At 25.8% G+C, this 27,239-nt stretch overlaps 2 protein-coding genes across 4 annotated transcripts; both read left to right on the plus strand.

Annotated features, from left to right (window-relative positions):
- Positions 1-434: 434 nt before the first annotated feature.
- LOC145847622 (short transient receptor potential channel 7-like) lies at positions 435-19,192 on the plus strand. Of its 3 annotated transcripts, XM_082953647.1 has the most exons (21): positions 435-581; positions 1,467-1,621; positions 1,673-1,747; positions 2,483-2,641; positions 4,091-4,266; positions 7,044-7,206; positions 8,307-8,434; positions 10,480-10,582; positions 10,887-11,042; positions 11,323-11,420; positions 11,559-11,662; positions 12,215-12,354; positions 13,179-13,326; positions 13,547-13,688; positions 14,167-14,295; positions 15,378-15,573; positions 16,689-16,831; positions 17,166-17,268; positions 17,724-17,807; positions 18,257-18,335; positions 18,676-19,192. In XM_082953647.1, the coding sequence occupies exons 1-21, from the start codon at positions 530-532 to the stop codon at positions 18,792-18,794; spliced, it is 2,652 nt and encodes an 883-aa protein (XP_082809773.1). In that variant the 5' UTR covers positions 435-529; the 3' UTR covers positions 18,795-19,192. The 3 variants fall into 3 exon arrangements, with proteins under 3 accessions (XP_082809773.1, XP_082809772.1, XP_082809774.1); XM_082953646.1 differs by having other exon boundaries at positions 1,467-1,747; XM_082953648.1 differs by having other exon boundaries at positions 1,467-1,747; positions 18,261-18,335; positions 18,676-18,812.
- Positions 19,193-25,978: 6,786 nt separating this feature from the next.
- On the plus strand, positions 25,979-26,825 carry LOC145847619 (myosin-binding protein C, cardiac-type-like; the record flags this gene model as incomplete). The annotated part of the gene is made up of 2 exons (XM_082953643.1): positions 25,979-26,139; positions 26,666-26,825. Coding segments are annotated over exons 1-2 (247 nt in total), but the record flags the coding sequence as incomplete, so codon positions are not given.
- Between the last annotated feature and the right edge of the window lie 414 nt (positions 26,826-27,239).

Below are 27,239 nucleotides of genomic sequence, written 5' to 3' on the forward strand. Positions count from 1 at the left end.
AACATTGATTTGTCGGAACATTTGTTCTTTAAAAAAATAAAATAAATGCAGACATTTTGAGTGACAGAATAAGCAATTTGTCAAACTCTTCCGCTTCACTACAAAACGTTTCTCCCACTTAACTTGTGAACTTTTTAAAGTCGTTTTTACATTATTACTTGTACTAAAAAAGTTATGACAAGAATATTTAAAAACAAAAGTTTTGATTATAATACGCGTATAAAACTATAGACCTGTTTATAAAAATGTTCTACTTAGTATCTTCGGTTTAATTTCTAAACAAAATACAAGCTAATTAAATAGATAGTTTACATATATTATAAAACAGTATTAATTAAACTAATTTAGTATGCTAAACAGTAATAGCCAGTATTCTTAAATTTTAAACAGGTGTTTCTATTTGAATAAAAAAAAACAACACACTTTACAGATTTATTATACAAGCTCATCTCAAAACAATTTTAGCGTAATCAAACAATTTCTCCACTTTTTCCTTCCAGAGTGACAACAAAAACAATTGACATCGAAAATGAGCGCGGCGAAATCCAGCAAGCAGTTCAAATCTTCCCTCTACTCAAAAAGTAAGTTCCGCTGCTATGAAAAAAAAATTGCGATTTTGTTTATCGATTCAGCTTTGAAGTTTTCTTTTTAAACTAAATTATCTAAATCGCGTGCGCCAGATCAATAGTTTAAGTTTGTAAGCAGACCTCCGTGTGTTTTCGGATTTTGCTGGTAGCTGAATTTACAAACAAAACTTGTTGTTTCAAATCAAGTGTTTTTTATAATACAAACTTGACCTTAAAACTGTTTTTACAGATATAACTATCGCTTTTATAAACTTTAAAAGTTAGATCTATCAGTTGGAACAACTGTAATATAGTCTTAATTTGTAAAAAATATTTTATTAATAAAGTAGCGCAGTCTACTCTATATTAAATATTAATACTTGAAAGTCAATTCTGCACATTCAAATTTGTATTCCTTTCGAGAGGCAATAAAAGTTTATGGTGGTAAAAATTTTCAAATTTACAGTAAAATACAACAAGACGTTTTAAAATAATAAAAAAAGTTATAAACTTTTTTTCCAAATTTTTTAGAAATAAAAGAAGCTTTTATATAGCTGCATACACTTCTTATCAACCAATATACTAATTAATCAAACAAACAGTGTCAAAAATATTTTACTTTTACGTTGATTACATTTTCACTATATGAGCTAGATTTTAAATTTTATTTTTCTTGCTTAGTAAACAACTGATGAAATAAGCATGAAATAAATGTTGTTCTGAATCTTGAGTATTTTGTATTTTTTTTGATATAATTTGTTAAGGTGTCAAACAAATGTTTAATTTTCTCAAAAATTTTTTTTTTAATAAATAGTTTGTATCAACAAAAAGTTTTCAAAAAATATTAAAAATAATAAAAAAACCATTAAAAAATGTTGGACAAACTATGTTGGTTCAAAGGGAACAGGAGGCTTCCGTTCCGGTCCACCAACTCCGCCTACCAGGACATATTCGGCTCGTCCAACCGCCCCACCGAGGACGAGATCAGGTTCCTGCTGGCTGCCGAGTACGGGGACGTCCCCACCGTGAGAAGGATGGTCAGCCAGTCTACCATGGTGGGAGATGGTGTGGAGAAGGGGACTTCCCTGGTCCGAGGCGGTATGGAGGGGTTCAACCTGAACTGCGTGGACCACATGGGGGAGAACGCGTTGCAATTGGCATGTGGAAACGAACATCTGGAGGTTGTTAATGAACTTTTATAAACACTAACTCATTTGAAGTAGATTTTTGTAGTAAGTATAATTTGAAGTATAACTTTCTGTAGATACTTTATTATTTAATGTTTGAACTATCTAAGTCGTTTTACTAAGTAGTTTGGGATAAAAAACCCTTTTATGTGTACATCCTGAGGTTTGATGTAGTTGATTGTTTAAAAACTTATTGAGATAAATTTTAAATTTATACTTATTTAAATTCTTTAAATTATTTATTTTTCTACGATTATTTAAGATAACTGGTTAAATAATTATGGCTAAAGAAGGCTTGAAATATGTAACTTAATTTAAATTTTGTAAAGTATGTATGGAAACGAACATCTTGAGGCTAGATAGTTGGTTATTTTACAGAAAAGGTTTTGAGATTAGTTATAATTTTAAAAACTTAGATACTTTGTTAAAAACTAGGTTAAAAAATTTGATTCATTAACGTATTTAAGTTTTGCTAAAGGAAGCCAAAAAAGTGCTAAATAAATTTGTCGCTTGTTATATAAGTCGAACTTTAAGCTTGTTAAAAACACAATTTTTTAACAGAAATTTATTACGCAAAAAATACATATCTGTATAGAGATAGACCAAAGAGAAATATAATACATTATTAGAAAAAAATATATTTATGAAGACCAAAGAGAAATACACATAACTTATTAGAAAAAAATATATTTATAAAGACCAAAAGGAGACACGTAAAATTCATTACAGATAGTTGAGCTTCTCATGCGAGTGGACGACATGAAACGAGTTGGCGACGCGTTGTTACTAGCCATATCCAGAGGGTATGTTCGGATAGTCGAGGAAATCCTCACTCATCCGGTGTTCGAGCAACAGGACCTACTAATATCCAGCCCGAACGAGCAAAAAGTTTGTTTCATTGTTACGCAATAAACACGTTTTAAAAAGATCGATAGCAGACTGCTTTAGAAGCTTAACTGTGTGAAATTAGCTGAACTAAAGTGTTTGATATTCTGTGGTGTTAGTTTTACACATGTAAGACGTGAAAACTTACAATTAAAAAATTAACCAAAGTTATTTAGGTTAACATGATTTTGTTTGTTTAATTAGCTTTATAAATTATTAAGCAAAAATTCCAAATGTTTTTAGGTTGACATTAATAATTGTGTATGGCATAAATAGTTTTTAACCTATATTCGTTTGACATTAATGCTTTTTGCATTCATACATAAGATTGAACTTTAAACATATAAATAACTTCTTTGTTTGTTGTTTACTCTTTAAGTCGAATATATTCTTATATAAGATAATAGAATAATCTTAGTTACATAAAAGTAATATAAAAAGCAATGTCATAATGTTTTGAAATAAAAAAAAAACCACGAGAAATATACCTTACCATTTGAAAATGTGAAAATAGTATATTATTTACTCTTATTTATTCATTAAGATAAAAGGTAATACTTTAAAAAGTATTTTAGTTTAAAAAAAACAATAATTAAGATTTTTTTTTATACAACTTAAATTACTAAAAAATTTTATTTATCTAAAAATAAAAACAAACTAAACTTATTATGCCAAGTTTAATTTTATAGTTTTTTATCAGTTATAATGCTGACTTCGTTTAAAGGAGAAATAAGCCTAAAACATTGTTTTGAAATGGAAATAATAATCTAGGGAGTTGTAACTATAGTATAATAGCTGCAACTAATTTACACTTGAAAAGAGTTACTTAAAACTAAAACAAAATCGTGTTTTCTTTTAAAATAATAATTGTAAGTTTTTTAAATCTTAACAAAAACTAAGCTTTATCCTAATAAAGTGTTTTTTAAAATCAATTTTTAAAATTTCAGTTTAAAATACTCTTTTTTTAAAAACTTTTATAAATTTTGTAAACTTTAGATAAACTATTTAACTTTGTTTTCATCTTGTTTGTAACAAAATACTCAAATAAAAATCAGATTTCTAAAACAAAGTTCCTTAGTTATTATGTTTACTTTGGCTTGTTTGAAATCGATAAACTAGTTATACAAGCTGCTGTTGTATACTAGCAATACTTTAGTTTAAGCTTTACAAACTAGTTTTTGGAGAAACGCGGTGTTGTTTTTTAAATAAAGCTTATTTAAACTGAATATCAACTAACTCAAAGTTTTTATCAGTTTCTAAATACTTTTGTGTATATTTTTAAATCAAAATCTGTTTACCTACCACAATCACAGTTTTACAACAAATAAGTAGAAACAATATAACTTTAAAAACTTTCTAAGTCAAAAATACAGTTTAGATTAATTAGTAAAAAAAGTGTTTATTTGATTTCATACCCACCTTGAAAAAGCAACTACGAAAAACTTTAACCAGGACAAGGAGTTTTACGCGTTCGACGCGGACGGGACCCGGTTCTCCCCGGACATAACCCCCATCATCCTGGCGGCCCAGTGCGGCGAGTTCGAGATAGTCCACTTGCTGTTGAGGAGGGGGGCGGTCATCAACAGGCCCCACCACTACAGATGCTCCTGCAATACTTGTTGCGCAAAGTTCGTTTCAATGTTTTGATGAGCTGCAAACTTTTTATGCTCAAATGAAGTTCATTGCATGTGGTTTGTGTGAAAGTTTCAAAAAGTTTTATGACTTTAATTTTTTGAATAAAGAAGTTCTAAAATTTAAGTTGTCTAAATATAAGTTTATTTTTATTTTCAAATATTATCATTTTCACACTTTACTTTGAAGCTAATATTCCGGTCAAACGCTTATTATGATTTTTAATTTATCTTTCTATGCTCTGAAAGCATAACATCTTTGTTTTCTCAGACTTAAATTACCTTAGATGATCGATATAAATGAAAAAAAAACTACATAGTAAGCAATTTTACGTAAGAAACTGTTTCAGTGTTAACAAACAGAAAATGATTTTAAAGTTAAGTAATTAAGTTTTAAGCTATTAAAGCTAATGTTAGAACATAAGAAAAATTATTTAAAATAAAATTTTGTATTGGTTAATTAAAACTTCAGCTGCTTAATTTTGAACTTTGCTAAGTGAATTTTCAACATCTCATAGATTACATTGGTATATTTTCTAATATGTAAATAGCTTTATTTACTATTCTTTTACGATTTAACGTGAGTTTGATAATTCATAAAACAACAATATATAATGATTTCAAATTTTTGTTAAATTTAGATACCAAGTTTATTTTATACGCTATGGTACATGAATCTGTATTTTAAACTTTAAACTAAGAATATTATACTTTGAAAAAAGTTGTATAAACGGAAGTAAAAAACTTTATATTTTGGATATTTAAAAATTCCATAAATTATTAATTAGCTTATACGAAAACTCACGGACATTAGTAAAGTTTGTTAGTGTTTTTTTACTTGTAATATGTTATGTAAAAGTAATACTTTTAACCAAAAACTTAAACTTTGGTTTTAGAAAACTGTAAAAAAATTGTATTTATGTTATAAAAATATTATTGCTAGATTAATTTTTTTTACTAACTAGCTGGTTTAACCTATTTTTGTAGTGTGTTGTAATTTGCATAAAAACTGAAAAAGCTTTTTTTATTAAAAGAATAACTGTTCAAAAAGTATTTTGAATAAAGTATTTTAATAAAGTATTTCAGTTTAATATTTTTTCGTACTTAAAAAGGTCGCAACTTTTTTGCCACCGAAACCCGGTAGTAAATAAAATATTAGATTTAATTTGAATAAAGTACTTTATGAATATTTTCTACTTTTTTTCAATCACTGCTTTCATACTGAACTTTAATTTCAATCTTTGGTAGAAAAGCTTTTTGGAAATGCTTTATTCTTTTCCTAGTTCAAAAAGCTTTTGTTAAAAGTTATTTTGAAAATGCAATATTTTACTACTTAAAACTTTACTGTCTAGCTTTATAAATTTATACTAAGTTAATTTTTTTACAATTACATGAAAATGTCATTTGTTTTTTGAGTATATTTGCTTTTATTCTGATTTCTGACAAATTTTGAAAATATATGTAAACAGCAAGTATTTGTATTGAACATTCACGATTAATAACCATTTTTAATTTTAAGTAAAAAATTACAAGTTATTTTTAACTAACAATTTTTTAATACTTTTCCAGTTTTCAATCTTTACTTGATTATTAATTTATGTTACTAATTTATTTTTGTATTGATTAGTTATTGGCGCCTGCTTAAGCGCAGAAAACTAGCTTAAATTTTTAAAGTTTTTAATTTAATAAAATCTACTGCTTACAAAGTTCAACAATTTTAAGATAATGCTTTACTACAAAATAGAAAATTTTCTTTTATTAAAAAACAGTTTAAACCAAAAAAAACTATAATAACCAAAATAAAATTTGTTTTGATTTAAAAAAATACTCTTGTTATAAGTTTTTCAAACATACAATTTTTTCAATAAAGTATAAACATGTAAAACTGTTGTGAAGCAAGCATTTTACTTGTTTGTTAAATAAAAAGAATAATAAGTTTTCCTAAATGCAACTTAAGATTATTAAAAGTGTATAAAAGTCAACTGTTGTAAAACTGTATGTTTTGAACATTTTCTAAACTTTTCTTTAAATTTTAAGTATGTGTAAAATGTTAACCAAACAAGTTTTTAACAGCTGCTTTACTTACTGATGTTGTTTTAATGATAAAAGTTTAAAAATAGTTTTTCTAAAAAGTATTAAGTAATTGCATATTAAGTATGTACTAGTTCTACTTCCCGAAGTATTAAGTTTATGCTTTGTTTTACACTTAAAAAAAAATTTTTTTTATAGATTCCAACTTAAGAATGTAAATTTTAATGTTATAACTTTCCTTTTAAATTGAATATAAAATGTATAAACAGTTTTTAAAACTTAATGGTTATAATTGACACTAATTTTGTTTGAATAACAAAAAAAAAAAGCAATTTATTAAGCTTGTACAAATACATTACAAAATTAAATACATACAAATTTTAAGTATACAAACTTATTTTAATTAATATAAAACCATACTTTACAATAAACATAATAAAATGTAGTACTTTTATTTTTAGTACTAATAGTTTTTATACTAATAAATATTTCACACATTAAGTTGTTATGCTCTTATGCAGACGGAAAGTTATAACAAAAATATAAACAATTGAAACTAATTTTATTTGAAAAATTGAAAAATAAATTATACATTTCAGTCTCAATAAGTTTGTAATATAACCTAATTTTTTTTAAAAATTAACTTAAAACCGTACTGAACAACATACTTATAAAAATGTATTATTTTGATTTTTAATACTAGATACTGATATGTTTTTTGCAAATCTTACACTCTTATGCAGACGGAAAGAGGACTCGTTGAGTTTTTGTTTGTGCCGGTTGAACGCGTACAAGGCGCTCGCAAGTCCCTCCTTCATGTCCATCGCCTTCACCGACCCCGCCAGCCACGCGCTCAACCTCAGTCATGAGCTCACCTTCCTTGCAAGCGTGGAGAAAGAATTCAAAGTTAGCAAGTAATTGATATGATAGGAAATTTAGATTTTGTTTTCCGGGCGCTTTTCTAACTTTACATTACAATCAACTTTGCAAATTAAGTTTCAATAAAGTAAATAATAAAAAAAGCTTTAAATAAAGCGTGGAAAAAGAATTCATAGTTTACATTTTTAGATATAACAGAGAAATGTCTTAATTTTTTTTTTCTATTCAGCGATCTCACTTTGCATTACAATTGAAACGTCAATATACATTCTGTCCTCAAAATTTAGTTGCAAAATTCTTATTATACAACTGTTTGCTTTGCTGTTTAATTAAAGATAAAATTCATATACTAATATGTCAGTGTCAGAGTATACAGTAAAATCTTGGTTTACGCAAAGAATTTATAAAAAAATGTGTTAAATAATTGTTGTTGAAAATATTTTTTCTAACTAATGAGCGCTTTGAGTGAAGTTTTTTACAATAAAGTGTTATCTAGTCTTGTTAGTATAATATATATTTATTACAAAAGATACACTACCAGATATTAGCAAATAAAGTTTTAAATCAATAAGGTAAACTTATAAAGCTAATAAGATTTTACACAGCAAGCCAAAAAAAAAATACTTGAATATATACAGTATAGCTAAGTTATCTTAAAAGAACAAATTAAATTGTTTTAAGTGTTATCAAAAGATGTATAATTATTCAAATAACAATTTAAAACTATCTTATAACTTTAGATAATGTTATGTTTTAAATTGTTATTTGAATAATTATACACCTTTTGATAACACTTTTAACAGTTTTATTTGTTCTTTTAAGCATTATGTTTTTTTATTTCTTGCTTGCTGTGTAAAATACATGTGTTACTTTTAAGGGTTTAATTTGTTCTTTTCTATGTTCCAAATAAATATGTTATTACATTATCTAAAATTATAAAATAAACTTATGTATTTGGACTTTGTCACACAAACATTGTACTAATTGTACACTATATTTGCTTATAACGAAAAACTATTTATCTTTCAGCAGTTAAACGCGTTAAAATTTTTCACTTTGCATAGAACTATACTTTTAGTCGGTGGCAAGCAATTCTGCAATGTAGTATCAAACATTTTTATTCACAGAAAGACTACTTGACACTAGCGAAGCAGTGCAACACTTTCCTGGAAAAACTTTTGGACTTGTGTCGGACCACAGACGAGGTAAAAGCTTTGTTGGACGGAAACCCCAACTTGAAACAACAGCAACTGCCGTAAGCTGATTATATTTCAATACGTGTTTAGTTAATGTTTTCATTGAAAAGTTTTAGAAAGAAATTACTAAATAGTTATATGGTTTTTGCTTGTTTTGTTGTGTAACTGTATAGTAGCATTGGTATGCTTATTAGACTAGTAAAATTTTTTTCTTGTAAAAATCTTTAAAACTAAAATTTATTTTATGTCCTTTACTACTTAACATTTATAAAATGTTTTACAATTTTCAATATTTAGTAAGTTTTATATTTGAGTACATTTAACAAAAACGTGCTCTTAATTTTCACCTATAGAAAAATAGACTTTGATTTTTTTATAAACTTGAAAAACTTAAAGTGTAGTAGTAAGACGTCAATAGTATTTCTATCATGTGCCGCTTATTTTTGTCAAACAAAGGATATTATTGATTGATGAGAAGAATTTATTTGTACAAATCGATGCGATTGGTTGTTTGGTCTGAGCAGCGAATCTCACTGACCAATGCAAATGTTTCATTCAGTTTGTTATAAAACTTTTGTACACTGTTTTTGATCAAGCTAAAGTTAGTATCCAGTTAAAATAGTTGACACTATAGCTACTTAAAAAAAAAAGTAAAAGTTTCATACGAAACATTTTATACTCTGTTATAAGTGTATTCTTAAATTATTTTTCAAAGGAATATTATAGTAATATTAAGATTCCAAAAATAGACCATAGAAACTAATTAAAGCTTGTTTTTATAATAAATTGTGCATAAATAGTTGTAAACAGCTACAACAAGTACTAAGGATGAAACAGAAACAGTAATTTAGTAGCAAAAAAAATAAGTTTTAAATATTTCATATAATTAGTAAAAAAGTTAAATACCATCAACCACGCTAAATAAGTATCTTAGTTCTTTTTTTTCAGATTGTAAGGTTTTATAAAATATTAATGTATAAATTAGTCATTTAATTTCAACATAAGTTTTGTTAGGCTGGATTTTAAGCTTTAAGCTTGGTGTAGACATCATAAAAATGTAGAAACTCAGTTTTAAGTTTTAAAACCAAGCTTTAGTTATTGAAAAAAATGTATTTATACAAATAACAATAAACGGAAACAGTTTATTAAGTACAAAGACTAAACTAAGCTGTTGAAAATTTAAATACTTAATTAACCCAGTTTATAAACTTCGTAGTCAAGTGATAGTTTAGTTACACATATCCTAAAAAAAGTTGAAATTCTTCATAATTAAAGAGGTGTTATCTTAGGATCACAAAGGTTATTGAGCTCATAAGGCTTTTGTCAATTGAGATTTATGAAATAATAACTTGCTTGCCAAATAAATGAAAGCGTAGTTTGTCAGATTAGTGAATGAAATTAATATTTATCTAGGTTAAAAAATAAGACATTGAGTTAATTTGAACCTTAATTTGATTAAATTTTGATAATTTTTGTTTAAATGTATGTAAATTTTTGTTTTGAACAAAAAGTTTATACAACCTTTTAATTCTGGAATCGATGTTTAAATGATTAACAAGATGTAATTTTGTTAATGGTTTGCATTGATATTTGTTTCTGTTTTCTGTTGACAAGTAGTTATCATTTATTTTATTTACTTATGATTTAAAATTAAAAAGCTAAACGTTAAACATAATAAATGTTTAACGTTTAAAACACTGTATTTAACTGTAGTGAACAAATAGGGTCTACATAAGCCATTAATTTAGTAAATATTCTTTAATTCATATTAATATTTTTGTCATAAAATGAATTTATATTAATATTTTATGATTGATTATAAACAGTAAAAAAATATTTTCAATAAATCAAGTGTATAATCTAAACTTATGCGCAAATAATATTATTGTTTAAAATTAAACTTTTTTTAAAACAAATAAGTACCTAAAAAACTATAAAAAATAGAAATCAGTTTTAAAGACCATTTAAATTATTTAAAAGAAACAAACGTTTTCTCTAAATATCTTATACAACTAAAACAATATTTTTTTGTCGAGGATCAAAACTACAAATTTGTTTTATATTAGTAAAACTATTTTGAAATTTTAATAAAAAATTTTAACAGAAACTCATCGGTGAGCTTTTCTTCTAACAAATGGATGAACAGCGGGTTGCATTCGAGTCGTCATCGCCAGCTGAAACTAGCTATAAAAAATAAAGTAAAAAAGGTAAGTTTTCAACTTTTATGTTACTCTATTTATTTATAACAAACTAGTAAGAAATGTTAGTTTATTAGAATTAAAAAAAATAACAAAATAAAATGAAAATTAACAGCTTTGAAAATATGTACTAAACACTTCCTTAAAGTACTTGAGTCGCTTAATACATAGTGCTAAAAAATATTTAATCTTAATTTAACTATTTTATCTACCGACGTACTTAAAAATTCTACGAGAGTAAAATAATGTTTTGCATGGGTGGTAAACAAATTCTTGATTTGTATTTAAAAAACTTAAAAAAAATTTTTTCAAGTTTGTTGCCCATCCAAACTGTCAGCAGCAGCTGAAGCAAATTTGGACGAGAAACACCGAATGGACCCAAAACGTGCCCAAAAGTTTGCTGGCGATCATTTTAATTTTCAGCCTTCCCTTCGCGGCAGCTTCTTACTTAATTGCTCCCAATAGTAAGGTTCGTAGTTGATTCACGAAAATATAAACTTTTGTGTGTTATGTTATCCGTAACTAAAAATTAAGACGTAACAGTTTTCAACAGTGTAAGTTAAAAAAAAGTTTGTGACTTCAGTAGTTTTGAACCGTTATTGTATTAAACTATTTAAAATTATTTATTTAGATTTGTTATCAAAAACTAAATTGACCTACAATTATTGTACGTATGTATACTAGCTTTTCAGTTTAAATTTTTCAAACAACAGACTTATTTTATAAATTAAGTCATTTAAATGTTTTAGTTGGGGAAAACAGTTCGAAGTCCTGTCGTCAAATTCGCCATGCAAGCAGTCAGCTATTTGAACTTCATGATTCTACTTATCATCAACGTTTTATTGAGGTTATTTACAAAATTTATAAGAAAGTGCTTTGGTTTTAAAAGTGTATTCAAAATTGTTTCGCTAGAATTATGTATATTGCTTAGTAATGAAGGTATTTTAAAATACCCTTTTTTTTTTGTAATATGACGTAATAATAGAGTTGACGCCTACGACAAATGGCACATGCACTCGCCAAACCAACCGATGTGGAGAACAACTTCGTTCACGTGGTACGAGATTACCATCATGGTGTTTATTGTAGGTTTGTAAACACTTTGTAATTATCATAGGGTGCTCTTGAAAAACATCTTAAACAGTTAAAACAATAAAAAAATTGTTAAGTGATAATAACGAAGCTTTGCGTTTTAAAACTTTAAGCACATATAAAGTTATATAACTGTTAGTACATATTACTAGTGTTTACTAGTATAATTTGATTTAGATTTTCTTATCACACTAGTAAGACGGTAAGTAGGTGGCGTTTATACAGCTTAAAGTTTACTTTGAAAACATTTATTCACGCAATTTGCGGTGAAAACGATTTTATTTCAATTTTATTTGTGGTTAAATACCTCTATACTCAGTGAGCTGAGAAAAACAAATGAAATAATAAGTTGTTGTGTGATATGTTATACAAAATGAATTAAGTTATATATACCAACCTTAAATAAATTAGTATATTCTGTAAATATATAAAAAATCAAAATCACACAGTTTTTAATTTTAATTTTATATAAGTTATAAGAGTTAATTTTAAAGAAATAGAATAAACGTTTTCATTCAACTTTTATTGAGTTTTTTACTATTTTTTCAGGAATGTTTTTAGGCGAAATAGAAGAATTGATAAGCGAAGGTTTTCGAATGTACTTTACAAAACTATGGAATTTAACAGACATTCTCATGCTAATAATATTGACTGGTTCTTTTTCGTGCAGATTTTTTTCTTACCAGAATGTAAGCTGTTTTATTAACTTGTTCTAGTGTTTTACTATATGTTCATAACACAAATGAAAACATTTAAGTAATTTAGATTATACTTTGAGATTATTCTATTTCAAAAGCATAAAGTTATATAAAGTTTTAAAGCTTTATGCCCAGATACATAAAACTAAATGGTATAATATAAATAGTTGATAAGGTTTTTAATGCTTTAGATCCAAACTAGTTGAGCCCGTTTGAAAATCTAAACAACTGTTTTTGTACACAATACATTGTTTGACTGACGATGTATGTACAATTCGGAAATTATGACTCTGTATAGCTATTTTTATTTTATGAGCAGCAAAACGAAGTCAGTCAAAAAAGTGTTGCGTACAAAAACTGTTGTTTTTATGTAAATAATGGTAATTTTAGTTAATAATGTTTTCTATAAGTTTTAAAACATTTTAAACTTAATTTTATGTCTACTTTTAGCATTATAAACTTGTCTAGGTAAAGTAAATAAGTTTTCTAGATCGATAATAAAGTACACAAAAAACTTTTAATTTCAATTTTTTTGCGCTTTTTATTTGTTTGAGTAATATTTAATATTTGCACAAAGTTTTAATATTTGCTTAAAAGTTTTAAGCTGTTTCAAAATTGAAAAACGCAAAGAAGTTTATTTCAAAAAAACAATCTGCTTTACCAGAAAAAAAAAACTTAAAATAATTTGTTTTTATTTTTAAGCTAGAAGTTCGTTTTTGTACAAAACTAGCTAAAGTTTTAACTAGAAGCGGATTACATTTACAGCAACAAAAAACCCTAAAGCTCGCTAAACTTAAACAGTTAAAACACTTTAGGCTTTGAGAGCACAAACTTGGTGGATAGAAAATTTCGGGGAAAATTCCACGAAAGTAAGTTTGAACGAAACAAGTTTAATCGCTGCGCATAATGGAATTGAAGTTAAAGTTCCAGAATGGGCAGCTTACTATTCGTACAACAAGACAGGTTTAAATTACTTGTTTATACCTGTTACAAAATGTTTCAAGTATAAATTTAGACATACAAATATTATAAAACATATGCTTAATAAAGTTTCTAATTTTTTCTAAAGTTTTAAAGTAGAAAAAAAAGTACAAAATATTCTAATCGAGTTTGGAATTACACGTAAACTTGATAATGTTTTGTAACATTGTTTGGCATAAAAATTGCAAGTTATGCTCGCCAGACAGGAAATATTGGTTGAGCGGAGACTTGCAGCTGGTCGCTGAAGCTTTGTACTCATACGGGATCGTGCTCAGCGTTTTCAGAATATCTTACATTTTGGATGTGAGCGAAAAATTCGGTCCGTTACAGATATCACTTGCGAGGTATATAGTTTATTAATTCAATTGTAAATGTATTTTTAAAACTTGAGTTTTTAGTTAAAAAAACACTTTAAAATGCATCAAAATTTCTTATAGCAAAATTTTTAAAACAAGTTGTTTCAAAAATCAAAACTTTGATAAAATTAGTTGAGTAATTTCAAAAAAAAAAATTATACTAACTCAAAACTTTTAAATACTTATACATTCATAGTTTAGCGTAAAATAACAGCAGTATTAGCTTTTAAAACAGCAATTGATATTACAACTATACTTTTGACAAATATTAGTTAAGTAATTTTCAGAAAATTCTTTTTCTACTAACACAAAACTTTGTGTTACTTATATAATCATTGTTTTACCGTGAATGCAAATAAATAAACAACATTAGTGTTTTTAAAAGGTTTTTTGATACCATTTATAACTTAAACAAAATTAAATTCAATTCAAACTGCAATTATTTTCCTTTAAATGTAATTTTCAGGACGATCACAGATATTATAAAGTGGTGCGGAATATTCCTGATAATGTTCACAGCATTCATAATCAGCTTGTACAACTTGTACTCCTTCTACGCAGATGACGATAACAAAAAATCTACAGCGTTCACAACGTTGGTTTGATATATACACTTTAAGTTAACAGTTCTAATAAAAACTTTTAAAACTTTATTAAAGCTTTAAAGATCAACTGATCAGTGTACGTGCATACTTTTTGAGTTAAAAGTATGCCTAAAACTAAGTTTAAGTAGTAAAAACTTTTAAGCTTCAAGTTTAAAAATATACGTTCAGTCACTACGTTCATTTAAAAACGTAAAAGCAAGTAAGCTGAACAAAAGTTGGAAAGTTTAAAGCTTAAAGTTTCGAAGCCTCGCTCACGTTGAACTACAAAACTTGAGCTTGACAAAACCGCGGTGTGTCGGCGGGATTTTACATCGTATTAAGCATCCAAGCAGTAGTTCAGCTCATCTAATATTAATCATATTTTTCCACGTATTCAACTTCTCATTGCCTTTTGCAGCGCGGCTTTGAATCACAAACAGATTTTTGTGTGACAACCGCTTGTGAAATAAGTGTTTTATTTAAAAACAAAATAACATGAAATTTCATGCTTTTTAATAATTAACAATCTTGCTTAACACTTTGATGAGCTGTTAGGAACAGCAGTTTTTACAAGTTTTCCATACAATATTTTCTTCAAATATATATTAGATAAATTTTACAAAAAAAAAAAACAGAATTGATATCAGATAGTTAATTGATAAAATAGTTTTTTATGAGGTGCAAAATTTGCTTTGGATAAATTTATCATATTGTTTTTATATAAGTTGATCGACATTTGAGAGCTTAAAAATATTTAAATTTTATAAAATTACTTTTAAACAAAAATATTATTTAGAAAAAAACACTTTCACTTAAAAATTAAAATTTGAAAAATAACATGTAATTGTACAAGTATACAAATAATAGACCATTATTATTGTACTTTTTCATTTATTTTACTGAGAAAAGCTTCATTTTTTTTTCAAAATACTGTAAATTGATTTGGTAACACAGTTCTCTAATCCTGCAATTTTAAATCATGTACACAAGAAAAATAAACTTAGATTTGGAACAATACTTTACATTAGCAAGCATAAATTTCAAATTAACGATTTACCAAACTCAAATTTTAAGCTTAACGCTAACATCTCAGATTAGAAGACACTTTCATCACCTTGTTCTGGTCCTTATTCGGACTGGCGGATTACCGGGGTGTGGAAATAAAGTACGACCACGAGCTGACGAGGGTCGTGGGGTACCAGTTGTACGGGGCCTACAACATAATCACGGTGGTTGTCATGCTGAACATGCTGGTTGCCATGCTCAACCGGAGTTACGCGGAAGTCGAGGTTTCGCATTTTTTTTTTCTACTTGTGTAAACTTTTATTTTCAACAAAAACTCTTAATGTATAAAAAAGAAGAAATAAACTTTATTTTGTTTAATCTGAGTTCGTACATCCGCATGAACAACCAGAACTTTATTGATATTCAAACTGATTTAGTTTTTGATTTTCAAAAATTTTATGAAAATTAATTTAGTTTTTAAATTTTTTGAGTTTTTTATAGTATGGTTCGTATATAAAAATCTGAGTTAAACGCATAACTTTAAGATTTATATATAACTTTAACATAAGCTTTATACCGTTAGGTTTTTATGATGAATCTTAGCTACAAAAAAACTGGACATTATATAATCTAAACATTTCGATAAGCCAACGGATTACATACTTAGATTAATAAATATTTTTTGTTTTTTTTATAGTATTTAATAATAGCTAAATTGTGTACAAAATAATGAAAACTATTTAAAAGTGTTTAAAGTACTGCAAAAAACAAAAAAAAAATTAACATGACGAAACGTAATAGTTAAGTTACTAATTGAAATAAAATGGAATACGTTTATTGTTTTCAAATAAAAGGTTTAAGTTTACTTGAAAACAAAATCGGCTTTAGGCTAAAGGGCCTAAGACAATATCACACCGCTATACTACTACCTCATACCAATTCGATCATCAGACCACAAGCCTTCGGTAGACCCGGGTTTCGTTTTAAAATTTTATGGTTGAACACGAAAAACCGTTTGTAGATTTCCGGTTACGTGTTTTTTGGTTGCGGCTTACTGATGAGTACCGAAAACCCGGGTGTCAGCCTACCGAAGGCTTGTGGTCTGTTGGTACAGTTAGTATGGTCAAACCTTGCTAAGTATAATTACTTATAAAAGCGGGTTTTAATAGAAAACCTTACAAAATATGTTATATATTTAAAAAAACCATAAAACTTTTGCGTTATTCAAAGATAAAGTTATAAATTAGATTTAGAATTAATAAAAACTAAAGTTCATTTTTAAAACTCTGTGCCAATGGATTCAAATATCTTGCAAAATATAGAAAATCTGTCAAGATACTTGAATCTATTTGCAGAAGGTTTTTCGAAACCCTCACTAAACTTAAACTCATTACAACAGCTGGATTCGGACAGCGAGTGGAAATTTTGCAGAGCCGACCTGATGTTGTCTTACTTCGTGGATAAGAATGTTCTTCCCGTTCCTTACAACCTCATACCCACTAGGGATTCGTTCAACAAAATAGTCAAATACACCAACAAGCTGTTAGTACATAAACAAGAAGCTTGAAGTTTTATTTATTTAAGTCAATGAAAAATGTTTCAAAAGGGGACTATGCCTAATTATAAAAAATTTCTAAATTTTATACTGTAAATTTGTTTTTTAGTTTATTTTTCTATTGAGATCTTTATGTATTATCAGCTATTAGACCCGCAAAAATTATTATTTTGCAAAAAGCTTGAAATGTGTCAGTCAAATAAAAAATATAAATTATTGATGGATTTTGTAAAGTTTTAGGCGATTTAGTTTTTGTTTTACTCCAAAATAACTCAATTTTACGTTGGGTTACAAATTGTCACGGTGAATTAAACAAAACAGCAAAAAGAAGATGATCAAATCAAAGCAGACCAAAAAAGTACCGCAAGATGGTGCGGGAGAGAAGTGCAAGGCCACTCATTTCACAACTGAGAAATTTGTTGAAGTTTGTTGTTGTAAAAAAAACGGGAAAAAATATATATTTTTAACTTTTCAATGTTTTACACTGGGCTTGTTTTTCATTAAAGTAGTAAAACTTTTACAATAATGTATATATAGCAATTTCTCAAATTTTAAAGATCTTATACTACTTAAACAGGCCTAACTTGATTACCAGATTATAAGTTAGATATTTGAAAAATATTTATAAAACTTATAAACAGTTTTTTGTTTGAGTTTGCTGAATTTTAAGTAAAAAAAGCAAGTATATTAGTTTGCACTTTTGTTTGAGCAATGGTTAAAATTTTTTGGTTTTTATAGACGTTTAATGCTTTTTAATTTTGACTTAATAGTTTTATCATTCACTAGTTTTTCATAAACATATATATTTATATATATATATATAAACGATACTTATAAATATGTTTAGTATAAATTTAAAATGAATTTAATAATTGATAGGAAGGTGTCGCCTTAACGAAAAATTGTTTACCTACTCTATCATCCAATGAGAACGCAAGAACCGTGAAACAAAAACAATATGAGGTGAGTGTATGTCGAAGAAAAATTAAATGATTTCTTATTGTGTGTAGTGAAAATAAAATCATGCTGTTTTGAGAAACAGATTTCTTTTGCACTTGTTGTTTGTAATAGCAAAAACCAATAGAGAAATAAATTCAATTATAGTTAAGGCTTTTAAATGCTAACTAAAAGCTCAATGGAAATTTAATTTTATTACTTTAAACCTAAAATGTAGAAACATAATAAAACAACCCTAAAATACCCAGTTTATATTAATTTTAAAAAATATTTAAATTTAAATTAGAAAACAGTTCAGCCGAGTTGGTGTTTATAGCACAGTAAATTTATTTAATCGATTTTCTCAGCTTAAGAGTTTATTAAAAAAATCAATTAAGCTCACGATATATTTATAATAATGCCTTTGTATTCTCGAGTTCACAGCTCAAAATTTGTTACGAAACGTTTTATTTCAGGCAGTTCTTCAGAAAATTGTCAAACGATATATTATTCATTCGCAAGTAGAAAACAACAGAAAGTCCGGCATAACAGATGGTTAGCTTAAATTTGTTGGATAAGAAGTATTAAGTAGTATTTGAACTTTTAGTACGTACTCAAATTGGTACAACTGAAAAAAAAAGATTTTTTATAGCTTTAAGTACTTTATTATGCTATAGACTTGTAGCTCAAAAACAAAAACAACCTAAAGCTTTTTTGTTGCAAAAAGTTTAAGTTTCCGCTCATTTTTTATTTAAGCGAAACATAATTCATAGTTTTTTATAACTTATTTATTTAAAAGGTTTTGACTAACATCATATATTTTTTATTTATTTTTATTTTTTGTTAATGTTTAATTTTTTTTGCGCATAAATTTACAATGAAAAATGTTCAAAAGCCGAGTTCAGAGAGCTCAAACACGACGTCTCAAGCTTCCGATTCGAAATGATTGAAAACTCGGAGAGGATAGACGAAAAAATAGGCTCCTTGCTAAGTTTCTTCGAAACAAAAGTTTAGATTGTAATTTGTTTAACTAGATAATGTTGCTTTATAGATTGTTAGCTCTTTCAAACACTGTTAAAGAGCATAAAAACATTTTTGTACTACTATTTTTCAAAATTGTTCAATAAGATTGCTTAATTATTTGAACTATGTAGTGGTTAAAAAGTCTTCTAACTTCTTTTAAATGTTTAATGAAGCTTTTAAAAACTTTGAATATTTAATTGAAAAGATTGTTGCTCTAAAATCATATACTATACTTGAAAAAATGTTAGTCATTTTACTTGAATTTTTTAAGTTTAGTTTTTTGAACAAAAAGAAGTTTTAAATTAATTTTTTAAATTAAACAAATTTAATTTATAATATATTAAAAGTTGTTTCTAGCACCTAACTTAAAAATCAAATAAAAAAAGATTTCATAGTAAACATATATCATGTTTTTTAATTGAAATTTATTGTGAAATACGTTTTTTATTTTTAACTAAATTGTGAATATAGATCATATTTTCCTAAGCGGTTGGTTAAAAACAAACAAATTATAACTGAAAGCTGTAGAAATGACCTTTACTTTTATTTCTTATCAGTGGAATGCGTTAAAAACGATTTGATGATTTTTTGGTTTGATAAAAAAATTCATTGATGTAGAAATGAGAACAAGTTTGATTTATTAATAATGCAAATAAAAACTTGAATATTTTTCGAAATTTAAGAAAAAAACTTTACTGCTTGAAATATAAAAAGTATAAGTTTCAAATGTTTTTTGTGTACATTTAAAATATAAGTTTTCATTGTAAATGTCATGAAAACACTACGTAGGATATGTTATAATCCTAAACTTAAACAACGTTAATTAACATCACGAATAACTTAACGACCATGAGTTAAACGCGTGCACATATAGTATACATAGATAAAAAATTTGTTTGGGTGATATATTGTAGATATTAAACGTTGATTATGTTAATCAAGTTATAAAAAGATCTCTCAGTAATTTTTATACAATGTGTTGTTGCTTTTTTATTCTTTTAATTTTTAACAAAAAAAAAAGCCAAACAGTATAAGTTGTGTATTATAACAACTAAACAAATTAGGCGTATATAAGATTAGACAACACTATTTGTGTTAAAATCTAGCAACAAAGTTATAAAATTTCAAGCATATAATTTAATAAAACTTAATATTAGAACTTTTTTTATTAGTAGTGAAATTAACTAAAGTACTTTTTTATATTATACAAAATGTAAACAAACTAAAGGAGCCTTCTTTTTGTGCTTTAAATAACTTAAAAAATTAAAAAATTTTTATTCCAAAAGTTTCAACAAAAAACACACCAAAACGTTATTTTAGTTTTTAATAATACTTTTTTATAATTTTTGTACAGAGTTTTAGAAAAATGCTTCTTTGATCATGACCCAGATTAAATATGATAACAAATTAAAAAAAAATTGTAATTAGTGTATATAAAACTATTTAAAATTGACTTGTAAAAAGTAATAAAGATGGAATTAATTTAAAAGTAAAAACTAAGTAGAACTTTAATCGTAATTTCAAATCTGTTGATTAAACAAATTAGCAAAAGTTAAACAAAACCTAGCCTATTTAAATAAAAACCGCACATACTAAGATTTGTATGACGTGTGACCAATTTAGATAATTGATATTTATTACGCATCGAGTTTATGACGTAGCTAAGGATACACCTTTGCGTATTTTATAATTAGAAAAATAACAAAAGTGCAATAAACTTTAGAGATATTTACACTTTATCATGTACTTTTTTTGAACCATTAAAAATTTTTGATTTTATATAAAGAGTATTTATCAACTTTTAGGCTTTACTTTTGTGAGACCTAGCCTATTATTATTTTTTTTAAATAACTGTGAAAAGCTTAGTTTTTCTGATACAAGAAATATGAAGTATAAGCTAAGTTTTAGAAAAACTAAATAACAACCCAGTATATAAATAACTTAAAGACTACTATTGTTTTAAACTTATCGAAGAAATTTGAAACTAGTTTTAATTTATAAATTAGTCGTAGCCTGTAAAAGTTTATAGTGGTCGTTATTGTATAATCAGCAATTCATATAAATGAAATAGTTTAGATTTAGCACATAAAAAAAAGAATCAATAGATAAAAAATAATTAACAGCCGTTGCTTAAGAGCTAAGTTAATTAACAGTTTTATAATAAAAGGGTGCTTTAAAACAGATCATCTATAAGAAGAAAAAGGTTTTTATTCTTAAAAACTTGATGACAAGATTTATCTATAAGTTTTACAAATATTCTATTGCTCTTTTAAATCCATGCACAACATAACAAAACGTAAATATAGAACAGTGTAAAATTGGTTAAAAAACCTATGTTATAGCTTACAATAACTTAATAATATTTAACCTATATTTGCGTATTAAAGGTTTTTAGTGATAAATCATTATAATAAGTATGCTGATTTTTAATGAAAAAATTCTTAAAACATAGTTATTTCAACATTTCATAGTTTATAAACAAAAAAAAATTCTAACATAATTAAAAAGAACACACTAGTGATTAGTTTTATGAAAATTTGAAAAAAGAAAGTGAATTCTTATCGTGAAGTTAAAACGTTTTTAATGCTAAGCTAAAGCGGTAGTCAAATATAGCAAAAATATTACAACACTTTTCTAACGTTTTCTTATTATTTTAATAATAGTTTTTTTTTAACAAAAGTATCAAAGTATTGATGTTTTTAAGTGTTTTAAAATTATACTTAAAATTAATGTACAATTAAAAACACGGAAATAAATGTAAATTAAAGCTGCAAAATTCGTTTAAACGACAGTTAAAATTCAAAAATAATCTTAAGGGCTAAAACTTAAAAAACTAAATAAATTTTAAGCATGAAAAATAAATTGTAGGTCTAATTAATAAATTTTTGATATAAAGGCATAAAAAAAAATTGAAGACAACTTTTAAAACTACTTTAAACTACTGTAAACTTATCTTAGCCATAACCCGAAAAACATTTAAAATTTTACAATGAAAACGTTTGTAAGTAGTTATTAAGGTTACAAGACCATTTTATTCTTTTGTTAGTAGATTAGTTTTGAGACATGACTTCTTAAGTATATTTCAAAGAATTTGAAATGTCACAATTTGAATTTTTTGAACTGTAATGGTTGTGCACTAGCAAAAAATAGTTGTAATAGTTGTAGTACATAACTTTTTTATAGTAATCCTGTGCGTTGTTTTTTGTTTGTAAAAGTAATATAAATATATAAAAATTGATACAATTTTAATTTACAAATAACCAAAACATAAAAAAAACTTCTAAAGACGACTAAGCTTGATATTTTTTATTATAAAATCCCGTTTTACGTTTTAAAGACTTTATTTATACATAAAATACATTCTAAAGCCTAATGTAAGTCAATAATTTAAAATAAATTACCTACTGCAGTATATTGAAAAAAAAATTATAGCTAAAACTAACGATATATACATAAGATATGAAATCTTTTAAAGCTTAAAAAGTTTGCGTTAAACAAAAACGCAAAGAAAGAATATAAAAGTATAAATTTAAAAGAGCCAATTTATATGAAGAACTAAAACATGTTCTAACAGTTGAAAATTGTGATCAACGATTATTTTTACGCTTACATGTTCATTGTAATGAAAAAATTGTTGCTAGTAAATATTAAAAACTAAAAAGTAAATATTAAGTTTAAGTAGCTTCATATTTTTACTGATCTTTATGTACTGTAAAATCAGGGTTAACAACGTACGGTCCTGCGAAATCCGCGACGCATTTTTACTTTAAAAACATTTGACTTTTTAGTAGAAAAAATTTAAAAAACCTTTTTTTTTTTGTTTTTTTTTGAAATATTAGTGCTTGATAAGTTATTATTCCAAAGTAAATAATGTTAAGTTTAATTAAATTTGCTGGTACCACTATCTTTATTTATACGGCCTGGTAAGGCTTGTTTTTTAGAAGTCCGGACCTCAAGTATTTCTCTGGTAACTTTGACCGGCAAGAAAAGTTTTCAACACCTACTGTAACACATAGAACTTTAAACTTTGTTAGATACCAGTGTTAAAGTTTAGAATACTATCTAGTACATTATATTCGATAACACTTGCAATAAAAAAAAAGTTTAACAAACACCGAACAGTAAATTTATTTTAAAGCGTTTATGTTTAAACTTTTTTTAAACCTTTAAATACTGCTATTAAAACTAGGTTACGAATTTTAAAATCAACTACAATAAGTGATTAATTTATAAAATACAGTTACACTAAAGTTTTGGTTGTTGGATTTTTATTCACAAATTTTTTGTTTATGTTTCGTTTTTAAATAGATTATTTAAGATGAAAAACTTCAAGCGTAAAAGCTTTTAAATTTCAGAAAAATTGTAATTGAAGTATTAAAAAAGAACTCTTTTTTTTTTTTTTTAAAAGCTAGTACGAATTTACAGAAAAATATTCAAAAATAATAAAAATGTATTTTATGCTTTTTAAACATTTAATAACTGAATTAAGTTATACTGTAGGCTGAGAAATATCTCATTAATTGTACCAATATATACATTTTTGATTGTTGTAAAAATTAATCTGTATAAAAGGCATTGTCTATACTTAAATTTAAACTAAATTCTTAAAATAAAAATAAAATGTATAACAAATGTTGGAAGCTTTTATAGTTTCCAAAGTTTGTGTAAAAGTGTTTGAAACAGAATACGGAAACATTAAATTGAACATTTCTCAATATTGACCAAAAGGGGGCGTCCTAATGATGTTATATAACACGCATGCTACAAATATTCGCCTTTTAATGTGTTCTAATGAGTAGAGGTGGTAATTAACAAAGACATTTACCGTAGAAAAGGAAGATTTCTGTATGTAATATAGCTATTTTTTTTGTTCAGTCAGTTAAAATTTCTTTTTTATATACTTTTAAATACATACCTAATAAAAAAGTTTCTTTGCTTGTTTTATTATGTATATAGTTAATTTTTTTTTAAAGTTTAAGTCATGTTTAATTAACATGTTTATTTTTTATTCGGCTTGTACTTATAATTACTTGATTTATTTTTAGAACATTATTGAAATCAGTATGGTAAAAAAAGTTATAATTTCTTTGTTCAAAGGCCTGCAATTACAAGTATTTTGTCTTCTCATCGACACTATTTGCATTTCTCCAGGGAATAGGTTGGAGACCCTTTTATAGACAAATGTCAACTGTGATGTAACTGAGAGATATTGAGATGATCAATGATTATTTTGCAAATTAATATTTCTATTCCTTACCGCCGCATTGTTCTTTAACTTTTTCTTCTTTCGGCTCTCTAACTTTTTATATCCTAAATCTATATTTGTTATTTATGCAATGTTCTCGTTTCTGGACCACGAAACGAAATAGTTGCAATAACAAAAAAAAAACTAATGTTTTTGTTGAAATTATCAGAATTAGTCAAGTTTTTTCAGTAAAAAAAATTGGATAAACTATTTTAAAAAGTATAACGATACTTCTTTGTATAAAAACTTACGTATGTTGCTAGCTTATAGAAATACAGTGCATCTAGCAGCTTAGCAGACTATAATAGTTATGACGTAATAATACTTCAGCTGTTAGTTGTTTTGTGATGTCAAAGCTAATCATGTTTCTTAATTTTATCGGCAGGGTTAGAGTTGTTAACTTTTGTACACTTGTTTATCGAAGTTTGTATTAATTGAAGATAAACTTAAATGTTTCTTGTTTATAGATTAGTTTAAAAGCAGTTTTTTTCGAATGCTTGGTCTTTTAATGAGCCTTAGCTTGTGAATTGTTGAGTTTGTATTTATGTTTTTAATTAGTGTGATTTGAATATTAAACTTGTTGAAATAAAATAAACAGCAAACAAGCAAAAGATTTAAAGTAGCAGTATTATTTTAAGCAAGAAATTTCTATTATGTAGTTATGAAATTAATGTAGCTTATTTTAAATAATTAGTTTCTATTTAACTTTTAGTCAAATTTTTTTTTAATAATAAAACATACTTTATTTAAAGTATTAGTACTTTAAACAAGTATATATTTATTAATAGAAATTGTAAACAATAGTTCTTGTTTTATGTATTTAATTCTATACATTTGTATTTAAAAATATAAGACCGTTACCTAAACAAAGCTTCTTTATACATCTTCTAATTAAAGAAGTATTTGTTTTTTTAAAATCTTTCGTAAATGTGTTAAAAACTTAAGCCAATTTTTTTTTAGTTTTAATAACTTATCTTTATTCAATATAGTTGTCATAAAGTTTTTATCATAAATTGTATAACTTTACTATTAGCGTCTTAAAGTTTTAAATATTTATACGATTAAGCTTGTAGCCTCAACGAAAACTTGACGTTCTAAGGACGTTTATATATATACATATGATGTAAACCTTAACTGTTTAATAAGCATTTTATTCGAATGTGAAACAGTCATGCTAGGTTAATGTATTTAAGGTGAACTATTACTAATAACTTTTGAAACTACTATGCAACTAATATAGATAGAAACTATATCTTATTTGTTTGTACTTTGTAAACTAGTGTCCGATTATAACAACAAAATTTTAAACTAAACTACATAATTTTATTTCTATTTTCTTTTCAATTTAAGTAAATTTTGTTTTATCATTAAAAGTGTTACAAAAATTTTATTTTGACCTACTAAAAACAATCTATTTTAAGACTTTATATATTTAAGTTTTTTTTCGGTTTAACCACAAAAAAAACAGTTTAATACACTAACTAAATTATCTTATTATTAATAATAAAAAGGACGAAACCGGTCTTAGGTTGTCTCGGATGCTGTTGTTGTTGGTCGTGCGGTGAAGTTCATTGTTTATTAATTAAATTAAGAAATCTTTTAAAAATAAACTTAGTGTTACGGAGTACAAAAAAACAAGCTTTTAAAGACATGTTAACTATACACAAAATATTAAATACATGTACACAAGTTATTTAAACATTTCAAATATTTAAAGAAATAGCAAATTTTATTGTCGAGTAAAAAGTTGAGTATAAGTTGTTTAATCGTTTTATAAATACACAGTATGTTAAGTTATATTAAGTGTAAAACTATCAATCAAAGTTTATAATAACTGTATTTAGATTAAATTAATGTTTAAAGTTGAAAAACTTTTGAAATTATATTTAATAAAACCAATGCTAAACCAATTATAACTTTTTATAGGGCTGCTGTATAACTTCTAAGTAGCTTAAGTTCAATTAGTTTTCTTGTAAATATTCTCTCACCATATAAGGAGGTCTGATGTCAGAGATCTCAGTGGCCAAGAATGGCCAGGCCACTCTCACTTGTGAGATGCCTGATGACACCTACAAGGGTACCTGGATTCAGGTTGGTATAATTTTTGTGTAGGTGCTAAAAGTTAATAACTTAAAATTTAGATAAAATTTAATTACCTTTGAAAATTACTTTTTTGAACAAGTCTTATTTTTAACGTTGACAATTTCATTATATGAACTGTTATTACATATTTACAATGCTTTAAAACGCTTTGCAACTTTAAGTTAAAGTTTCGATTAATTTACGATTTCAAAAAAAAAAAAAGGCTTTTTTATTTTTTAGATGTACTTTTTAAACTGATTAACTTCGTTTAATGTATGTTTCTTAGTCAACTTCCCAGTCTTTTAATTAATTCTTTTAGACTTATACTAATATTGAATAATAAAGTGCACATTTTTCCTATTAAACATTTATTAGTTTTTTTTTTATCTGTTTAAAGTTTATATAAAACTAATATTTATCGGGTTCAAGCAGTTTTTTTGAACAGTTAATAAATTATCAAAATTTTGTTAAGTTCTGTAACTATGTATAATGTACACAAATAGTTTTGTTTTTATCAACTAACAAAACTCGTTAGAATGGAACTGAGCTAGCTAACAGCGATAGAATCGAAATCGCTCAAAACGGTAAGGAACACACCTTGGTTCTGAAGACTACACTGAAGTCGGATGAGGGGGTCATCAAGTTCAAAAGTGACAAGGGAGATTTTGAGCTGGACTTCACTCTAACTGTTACTGGTAATATATTTCAACTAAGTTGAATGACTATTACTTAAAGCTTATTTAACAACTTGTTTTGTAAAAATATCTCTTTTAAAGAGAAATTAAGGTATTAAACCAAAAGTGTATAACTTTTATTTTTATTATAGTCTAACAGTAAAAAATTCATTAAGACATTTTAAACATTCTAAATAACAAGACCTTAAACTTAAACTCTTAATAATATCGTCGTAGTTACAAAATTGATTAAATCAACTAATTATTAAAAAAAGTTTTGTTTAAATTTTATCACTTAAAACGAACCACCTTACCAAACGTAAAATTTTAATTGAACACTATTGTGTTTAGAACAAGCAAAAATCAAAGTACAGTTATATAAAAACTTTTTGTCTTGTAAAGTAGTGATTTATTTATACATATTACTTTTCATTA

The sequence above is a fragment of the Thalia democratica genome, unplaced genomic scaffold (assembly GCF_965202585.1).
Source record: "Thalia democratica unplaced genomic scaffold, ktThaDemo2.hap1.1 HAP1_SCAFFOLD_990, whole genome shotgun sequence".
NCBI classification, from domain to species: Eukaryota; Metazoa; Chordata; class Thaliacea; order Salpida; family Salpidae; genus Thalia; species Thalia democratica.